The 10,000-nt window shown below is 33.9% G+C and overlaps 2 protein-coding genes and 2 non-coding genes across 4 annotated transcripts in view; 2 read left to right on the plus strand and 2 right to left on the minus strand.

Annotated features, from left to right (window-relative positions):
* The first annotated feature begins 235 nt into the window (after positions 1 to 235).
* LOC135150707 (photosystem I assembly protein Ycf4) lies at positions 236 to 1,721 on the plus strand. Its single transcript, XM_064087613.1, has one exon. The coding sequence runs from the start codon at positions 236 to 238 to the stop codon at positions 788 to 790; it is 555 nt and encodes a 184-aa protein (XP_063943683.1). The 3' UTR covers positions 791 to 1,721.
* A 701-nt stretch (positions 1,722 to 2,422) lies between these two features.
* The window catches only part of LOC135150698 (cytochrome f), an 8,914-nt gene continuing 1,336 nt past the window's right edge, over positions 2,423 to 10,000 (plus strand). The window contains exon 1 of the mRNA XM_064087578.1: positions 2,423 to 10,000. This exon is cut by the window's right edge and continues 1,336 nt beyond it. Coding sequence (XP_063943648.1) covers positions 2,423 to 3,385 — 963 coding nt within the window. The 3' untranslated portion in view covers positions 3,386 to 10,000.
* TRNAW-CCA (transfer RNA tryptophan (anticodon CCA)) lies at positions 6,678 to 6,751 on the minus strand. Its single transcript has one exon. It is a non-coding gene; the product is annotated as a tRNA-Trp (tRNA).
* Positions 6,882 to 6,955, minus strand: TRNAP-UGG (transfer RNA proline (anticodon UGG)). The gene has a single exon. It is a non-coding gene; the product is annotated as a tRNA-Pro (tRNA).

Below are 10,000 nucleotides of genomic sequence, written 5' to 3' on the forward strand. Positions count from 1 at the left end.
AAATATCAGGATCGCCGGATGGCTGAACTGTAAAATTGGTACATCTATATCTATATATATATATCGATGGGATCATACGAAGGGTATGTTTTTATTTTAGATCTAACCAACTTGATAAATTACTCTTAAAGGTTTAGATCAAACTAAGTACTAGTTGATGAGAGTTACTTCGGAAACAAAAAGAGTAAAGTCTAGGGTATTCTCTCAATTCCAATAAAACGAAACCGGATCAAGTATGAGTTGTCGATCAGAACATATATGGATACAACCTATAACGGGATCGCGAAAAACAAGTAATTTATGCTGGGCCATTATCCTTTTTTTAGGTTCATTAGGATTCTTATTGGTTGGAACTTCCAGTTATCTTGGGAGAAACTTGATATCTTTATTTCCGTCTCAGCAAATCCTTTTTTTTCCACAAGGGATTGTGATGTCTTTCTATGGGATCGCGGGTCTCTTTATTAGCTCCTATTTGTGGTGCACAATTTCGTGGAATGTAGGGGGTGGTTATGATCGATTCGATAGAAAAGAAGGAATGGTGTGTCTTTTTCGTTGGGGATTCCCTGGAAAAAATCGTCGCATCTTCCTACGATTCCTTATAAAGGATATTCAGTCCGTCAGAATAGAAGTTAAAGAGGGTATTTATGCTCGCCGTGTCCTTTATATGGATATCAGAGGCCAGGGGGCCATTCCCTTGACTCGTACTGATGAGAATGTTACTCCACGGGAAATCGAACAAAAAGCTGCTGAATTGGCCTATTTCTTGCGTGTACCAATTGAAGTATTTTAAGAAATGAGCTGAGATAATGAATGCTTTCTCAGCAGGAAATAAAAACAAAAGAATACCCCTTTTTTTCTATACCATAACTTAACTGAAGTTTCTTCATAACGCTCATTCTAGTCAAAGAAGACGTATACGTAACGTAACAACCACAAAACAAAACTTTTTTTGTGGTCTTTTATGTGTATGGAAATATACACAACTTAATTCAATAACAAAAAAATAAGTAACAAATCGAAAAAATGAATTCATCCTTTCTATTTTATATCAAAGTATTTCGAAATACATCAATTTTTTTATTCCGGGCTCTGAGTAGTCAGTTAAATTTTTTTAAAATAGAAGATATTTTGATATAATGATAGAAAATAATATTCATTACTTAAATACTTAAATAAAGCGGTTCTTTCAGGCAGTCATCGATTCGTCGAAAGGGGGATACTTGCTTCGAATTTAACCAATTACTATATCTGGAAACAATAGAATAGTTTTTTGTTAATTCTTTGAATTCGAAGTGGATTCTTAATCTATTTCTGTATTCTTTATACATTCAAAGACTAACTCCGAAATCACAAATAAAAAAAGTGAATAGATTAATAAGTTCGATACTTTGTAATAGAACTCATGCATGAGAGAAATATTGGATGGCGTAGAGTCAACTAATGAGGTCGGTTCATTAAAAATTAATAGACGAAATGAAAAAATGTCAAAAAAGAAAGCATTCACCTCTCTTTTATATCTTGCATCTATAGTATTTTTGCCCTGGTGGATTTCTCTCTCATTTAATAAAAGTCTGGAATCTTGGGTTACTGATTGGTGGAATACTAGGCAATCTGAAATTTTTTGGAATGATATTCAAGAAAAGAATATTATAAAAAATTTCATAGAATTGGAAGAAATCCTTCTTTTGGAGGAAATGATCAAGGAAGACTCAGAGACACATCTACAAAACCTTCGTATAGGAATCCACAAAGAAACGCTCCAATTAATCAAGATACACAATGAGGATCATATTCATACGATTTTGCACTTCTCGACAAATATAATCTGTTTCGTTATTCTAAGCGGTTATTCTATTTTGGGTAATGAAGAACTTGTTATTCTTAACTCTTGGGCTCAGGAATTCATATATAACTTAAGTGACACAATAAAAGCTTTTTGGATTCTTTTATTAACAGATTTTTTTATCGGATTCCATTCGACTCGTGGTTGGGAACTAATGATTGGCTTTGTCTACAAAGATTTTGGATTTGCTCATAATGATCAAATTCTATCTAGTCTTGTTTGTATTTTTCCAGTCATTCTAGATACTCTATTTAAATTTTGGGTTTTTCGTTATTTAAATTGTGTTTCTCCGTCACTTGTAGTGATTTATCATTCAATGAATGAATAAAAAAGGATCTACGGATATTAATCCAATTCAATTACAGCGTTTCTTACTTTGTAGTTGTCCAGAAGCAAAGCATGTAAAAGCATACTTACTCTTTCAATTTCTACCCATCCCAAAGATTTATTCTATATATTAAATTTAATATTATTTATTCCAGTAAAATTATTCCAGTAAATAGCAGAATTGCGGATAGGGAACTAGGTTAGCGACCTACCAAATTTATTGTAGACATTTTTGGGCTCAATGGTTGGACCATGCAAACTAGAAAGACTTTTTCTTGGATAAAGGAACAAATAAATCGATCCATTTCCGTATCGCTCATGATATATATCATAACTCGGCCATCTATTTCAATTGCATATCCCATTTTTGCACAACAAGGTTATGAAAATCCACGAGAAGCGACTGGTCGTATTGTATGTGCCAATTGCCATTTAGCTAATAAGCCCGTGGATATTGAAGTTCCACAAACGGTACTTCCAGATACTGTATTTGAAGCAGTTGTTCGAATACCTTATGATATGCAACTAAAACAAGTTCTTGCTAATGGTAAAAGGGGTACTTTGAATGTAGGGGCTGTTCTTATTTTACCAGAGGGTTTTGAATTAGCTCCTGCCGATCGGATTTCCCCCGAGATGAAAGAAAAGATAGGCAATCTTTCTTTTCAGAGCTATCGCCCCAATAAAAAAAATATTCTTGTGATAGGCCCCGTTCCTGGTCAGAAATATAGTGAAATAACCTTTCCTATCCTTTCCCCGGACCCCGCTACTACGAAAGAGGTTCACTTCTTAAAATATCCTATATACGTAGGCGGAAACAGGGGAAGGGGTCAGATTTATCCCGACGGGAGCAAAAGTAACAATACAGTTTATAATGCTACCTCAGCAGGTATAGTAGGTAAAATAATACGAAAAGAAAAAGGGGGTTACGAAATAACCATAGCGGATGCATCGGATGGACGTCAAGTGGTTGATATTATCCCTCCAGGGCCAGAACTTCTTGTTTCAGAAGGCGAATCTATCAAATTGGATCAACCGTTGACGAGTAATCCTAATGTGGGCGGATTTGGCCAGGGAGATGCAGAAATAGTACTTCAAGACCCCTTACGTGTCCAAGGCCTTTTGTTCTTCTTGGCATCTGTTATTTTGGCACAAATCTTTTTGGTTCTTAAAAAGAAACAGTTCGAGAAGGTTCAATTGTCAGAAATGAATTTCTAGACTCGTGGATTTATCGACATTGAGCTCATAATGTAAAAAGAACAAAAATTTTTGACGACTTTTTATGATAAAAAATATGAAAAGACTTTTTCTTTTTTATACTTGTTTGTCTACGGGATGTCGGGAATTCCTTGTACCGCATTCCTAGTCATAGTATGTAGATTGTGAAGAAGACTTTTTACTTTTTTTGAATAAAAATTGGGGTGGTATTATTATGTAATAAAATTCATTAATAGTATTTTCGATTCTAATTGAATGAAATTAAACTAGATACTAGACATAAGTAAGCGGGGAATAGAACGGATAAATGCGTGGAACACAAAATTATAGGGACGATTATTCATCTTCCTAGTATTCGACACAAGAAAAGGAATTTTCCACATCTCTTTCTTGTGTCGAAAGAAAAAAAGATTATTTATCCTATTCGTAAAAGATTACTAGTCTAAGTTTTTAATTTTTCAAGATAATATCAGAACTTTTTTATATATTACAATTACAATATATATTACAATATAGATATAATTTTTTATTATTATTATAAATTCTAAAATAGAATAGTGGGCAAACAAAAGAGAGGGAGGTTTATTGAGTAAATAGAACTTCTTCAATAAACTTCAAAAATTGATATTTTGATGAGATACAAAAAAAATACTAAGGTTTTATTCTTATTTGAGGATAGTATGTCATCTAGGAAATCGAGTAATTTATTCTTTCTTCTAACTTTGAAAGTATCGATAGAAACTATCGAGCAACGGGCGCATGGATCAATGAACTTCATTTTTCAAAAACAAAAACATCATCAGAAAAATAGAATGGAGTCTTGCCATTTATACGAAAAAATATTCTAATTCTTAAGAACTCAACGGGGTTCCCTTCTTTGTATGATTTGAGGGGGGAGGTCCCGTTGAGTTCTTACGCTTTCATGGCTACAAGTTACAACTCAATTAATCTGATTACTACAGAGATGAACCCAATCCAGAATATGAACCATAAAAGAAAATACCTATTAAACCGATCACAAGAATACCAGCTACAGTACCGATTATCCAAAGAGGAATCCTTCCAGTAGTATCAGCCATTTACCCCACTTCCCTCCACATTTCGTCAAGTGGTCATGCTAGAGACATAAACAGTCATGGATAATTATGAGATGAGAGCCTTCCGAATGGGCTAAGAGAGAATGCCTATAATTATTATTCTCCTTTGTTTTCTTAATTGAAGAAATAATTGGAAAATAAAACAGCAAGTACAAAAATGAGTAATAATCCCCAGTAGAGGCTGGTACGATTCAATTCAACATCTTGTTCGTTCGGGTTTGATTGTGTCATAGCTCTATAATTCGGATTAGGTTTATCGTTGGATGAACTGCATTGCTGATATTGACCCCAAAAAAGAAACGGTAGGTACAGCTAGGCCGTGAACAGCCAACCATCGCACTGTAAAAATTGGATAGGTTCGATCTATGGTCATTGGGGCCTCCTTAAAAAGATCTACTAAATTCATCGAGTTGTTCCAAAGGATCAAAACGGCCAGTTATTAATGGAATTCCTTGTCGGTTCTCTGTGAAATACTCGTTTGGCCGAGGGCTTCCAAATACATCGTACGCTAAACCGGTACTGACGAATAACCAACCCGCAATGAATAGGGAAGGTATAGTAATGCTATGAATGACCCAGTAGCGAATACTGGTAATAATATCAGCAAAAGAACGTTCTCCTGTGCTTCCAGACATGCTGAGCTCCACATATTCTTGTACAGTCAAAGGGGGATCGATTCCGTAAAAGATTAGATAAGTCAATTTCAATTTACTAAAACTAAATCTTTGTGAGATCGTCAATATTGTACCGAGGGCGTCTTTAGAGTATACCGAATAAGTATAGCTATCCTTCTTCTGACACAGCAACGCACTTTCAATCATTATCGAAAGGAAGTACTCAAAATTTGCTTTCTTACTTTATTTGTTGCTTGTCAGTGTACAAGGCTTCCCCATTCAATATCAAATTATGCAACAAAGTTTATTTCTCTCCATTATGAGTTTGTATTAGTTTTTGGGTAGAACCTGTTCGTAGTTGTAGAAGCGGTTTTTGTTGGAATCCTTTTTTCATCATTTTAAGGAATTGGCTAGTCGTCCAGTAACAAGTAAGATAAGAAATAGTAGTAAATCCTATTCGATGAAAGAAAAGAATAAAAAAATTGTAATCAACCCTTTTGATGCATACATTGTTGTATTAGATCAAGATTAAAAGATTCTTTCTTGACCTAACTACAAGAACGAGTTTTTATAATATAATTATAATACGGAAAGAAAAAATGTAGAACGTAAAAAAGAAAAGATAATAGAAATTACTAACCTAGTTGGACCAAAATAAATATTTTTTTGAGTGATTGCGGGATAACTTTTTTCTTCTCATTCGTTCAAGATATTAAGTGAATGAACCTATTCCGGAATCTACTGAAAGTAATCCTTTTTTTTAGGTTTACGTTGTCTCTAAAATAGAAATAGGATCCGAGACAATAAAAAAGTTTTCTTATATTCTTCCATAATGTAATCATTTTAAAAAGGTTTAATTTTTGAGTGAAGTTACACGGGGCAGTTCTTTTTATTAGTTTATAGAAGCCCCCAAGAGTTGCTCAATGAATCGGTTGATTGGAATCGCGAGATGGGTAGATGTGGTAGATGATGAATCAATTTATTTTTATACGCCAATTTGGAATATCTCTTTTTTTTTTAAGGAAACTTAGGTAAGTGCTTTTTTAGAAACATATATGTACAAAAAGAACATATTTCATTTAGCTCCTTCATGCCTACTATAACTAGTTATTTTGGTTTTCTACTAGCGGCTTTAACGGTAACCTCAGCTCTATTTATTGGTCTGAGTAAGATACGACTTATCTGAAATTAGTATTTGAAATGCACAATTCATAAAAAGAAATCTTTCGATAGGATTCCGTATAAATTGCCAATTCTTGGTCATTGAGATTCATGGTAATTCAGATTAATATTTAGGTATAGATATTACCTCCTTTTTCTCCTTTGAAATAAATTGCAATGATTGAAGTTTTTCTATTTGGAATCGTGTTAGGTCTAATTCCTGTTACTTTGGCTGGATTATTCGTAACTGCATATTTACAATATAGGCGTGGTGATCAATCGGACCTTTGATTAATTACTATCGCTTTTTTTGATTGACCTCCTACTTTCTTTAATACAAAGGAGGTCGAATTTAGATTTCGGTTCAAGTTAGTGAAGCTCTTTCAGTCTAATTTGATCTAAGAAAAATAAGGAGGAAATCACGCTCTGTAGGATTTGAACCTACGACATCGGGTTTTGGAGACCCGCGTTCTACCGAACTGAACTAAGAGCGCTTTCTTATCATAAAAGACAAGAACGTAAAGACACTTTTTTTAACCCCAATTTAATGAACGATTATATATTAATATAATTGGAATCGATCTTAATTAATCCCTCGTTACTGCTCAACGAAGAAGTAATAGGTAGGGATGACAGGATTTGAACCTGTGACATTTTGTACCCAAAACAAACGCGCTACCAAGCTGCGCTACATCCCTACAATTGGTCTACAGTATCATTGTATAGAATTCCTGTCTTGTTTTCCACATCGTTATTTCGTCCATTGATCTATACAATTTATATGGGCATTTCGTCTTTTTGGTCCCATTTAACATATAATAATAGTAAAAGAAAAGTCTTATATAGGTATGAGATACGGAACGGAACCTGTCGTAAAAATAAATGAGTAGTTTTCGGGAATGCTCGGGACGAAAGGGACCTTTTTTTATGTTTTAAGAAAAATTGTATTTACCGGATAGTTGTAAATTTCAATTTGAATTAGGGATTCCGTGTACAAGGTTCTTAACTGCATATGCATCTGATCATATATGTATTATCATTATCATTTTAGATTACAATAAAAAAAGGAAGGAGATTTTTCAATGCGAGATCTAAAAACATATCTTTCCGTGGCACCGGTATTAAGTACTCTATGGTTCGGGTCTTTAGCAGGTCTATTGATAGAGATTAATCGTTTTTTCCCAGATGCGTTGACATTCCCCTTTTTTTGATTCTAGTTATTGATACGGTACCAAATAACGAAGATTGGAGATAAAATTAAATATTTTTTACTAATCCTTTGCCCCTTTTTTCTCTTTTTTCCTTAAAGGGAGGAAAGAGAAAAAGAAAGGGTGTATTCAACAGCTTCGAGACTTGGGTTCAAGTTTGAATTTAATAAATTATTAAATTCAAAAATTAACTAGGGATGGAGGTAGAATAAACAGGGTCGGCCTAGATCTAGGACAAGACTCTTATACAAGGTACTTAAATGTAAATGAAATACTGTGATTTGAAATAAAGTTTAGAAATTTTTTTAGTATATTGATTGCAGGGAATTTTTTATAATTGGATTTCAAGCTAATAACTTCTATTTTTACTTCCTTTCTTCTTCTTCGTTTCGGATCGCAAATGGAAGAGTTGAGTAAATCAAAAATCCAAAGGGGGTTCATGGCCAAGGGGAAAGATGTCCGAATAACGGTTATTTTGGAATGTACCGGTTGTGTTCGAAACGGTGTTAATAAGGTATCAACGGGTATTTCCAGATATATTACTGAAAAGAATCGTCACAACACGCCTAATCGATTGGAATTAAGAAAATTCTGTCCATTTTGTTACAAACATACGATGCATGGGGAGATAAAGAAATAGATCGAATCGAGCACATGTATGTAACCCTTCCAAGGAAGGGTAAAAATAACATTCTATATATAACATAATTAAATATAAACAAACCAAATCCTATTTATTCTAATTCATTTTAGATCCGACCGAAATAGGATTTTCGGGATAAGGAATAAACTAAACAAACCATGGATAAATCCAAGCGACCTTTTCTTAAATCCAAGCGATCTTTTCGTAGGCGTTTGCCCCCGATTCAATCGGGGGATCGAATTGATTATAGAAACATGAGTTTAATTAGTCGATTTATTAGCGAACAAGGAAAAATATTATCTAGACGGGTGAATAGATTGACCTTGAAACAACAACGATTAATTACTATTGCTATAAAGCAGGCTCGTATTTTATCTTTGTTACCTTTTCTTAATAATGAGAAACAATTTGAAAGAACCGAGTCGACCACCAGAACTGCGGGTCTTCGAGCCAGAAATAAATAGGCTTACTCTTTCGTAACTTGAATAAAAAGTAAAATCATAACTAAAACGTAGATTGATGTTTTGTTATAAAAATATGAAAAATACATATTGAATTCTCATGTTGTAAGAAAAAAAAGAATCGGGTAAGACTAAAGATTCTTGTTGGGTGTGTTCATTCATTTTGACTTTACCCTCCCGGAGTTCATTCTCCGGGGAACTCCGTTTAAATTATTCCGGTGGATTCTTTCCAATCGACTTCTTTTATGATTTCATTGGAAATCATATAAAGACAATTTTTATTTGATATAGCTATTTGTGCAAGTATTTTACGATTAAGAAGCACCTGTTTCTTATATAGGGCATGTATTAATCTACTATAACTATAGGATACCCCTATTTCACGAATTACTGCGTTTATTCGAGTGATCCACAAACGGCGAAAATTTCGCTTTTGCTTATCCCTATCCCGATGAGACGAAACCAGAGCTCTTATTTTCTGTTGAGTAATTGTTCGAGTAAGTCTTGAATGAGCCCCTCGAAAGCTTGATGCAAATAAACGAATTTTTGTTCTACGTCTCCGAGCTATATTTCCCCGCCTAATTCTGGTCATTGAATAAATGAAACTTTGACGAATAACTAATAGATTTCCTTTCTTTCAGTTATTCTTTTTCCCTTTCCTAGTCTATTAATAACAAAGCTTTTTTCCAATGTATAAACTAACAATTCCAATGACTTTGGCTACTATAACCTTCCCGACCACTATTTTTATTTTTTCGAGACATTTCACTTCGAAATAATAAATTCTATTTTACTAGGTATCAAAATCAAAATATATATAATAAATAAAAAATCTAAATGGATAAAGAAATAGTGGCTTCCTTCGTTTATATGGTTACTTCTTAAACGGTGAGGTTTTCTCTATACACCGGAGCCTTTACTTCATTTAATCAATGTTATTGGTAACTTGTATAGTTCACATTCTTTGGCTCTACCCATGAATTATCCAGTAATAGGTCTTTCACGATTAGATCTACTTAGACAGTAACGGTATTTAATTATGAAAGTTGGCTGGGTAGCTAACCCTGTTAGTCCGTTCTTGCAAAAGGGGCCTAAGTTTTCTGTTTTTATTTTTAAGTAGGATTTTCTCCGCTTAATGGATAACCATTTTTTACCAATGGAGAATTTATTCTCATCTTAAATTGAGGTGATTGGATTTGCACCAACGGAAACCATAAATTTCATACACAATAGAATAGATATAGTTTTTTTATACTGAATTGAACGGACTTCTTTTTCTATTTTATCCTATTCCCCGGTACTGATCATTGATACTAGAAAAGGTTTTATTTCTTTTACCTTTATCCCAGCTCATGATCTGAACGAGTCGCACATACACCCTAGTACATGTTCCTCGACGCTGAGGGCATCCCCGAAGTGCGGGGGATTTTG

Source organism: Daucus carota, chromosome 1 (assembly GCF_001625215.2).
Source record: "Daucus carota subsp. sativus chromosome 1, DH1 v3.0, whole genome shotgun sequence".
Lineage (NCBI taxonomy): Eukaryota > Viridiplantae > Streptophyta > Magnoliopsida > Apiales > Apiaceae > Daucus > Daucus carota.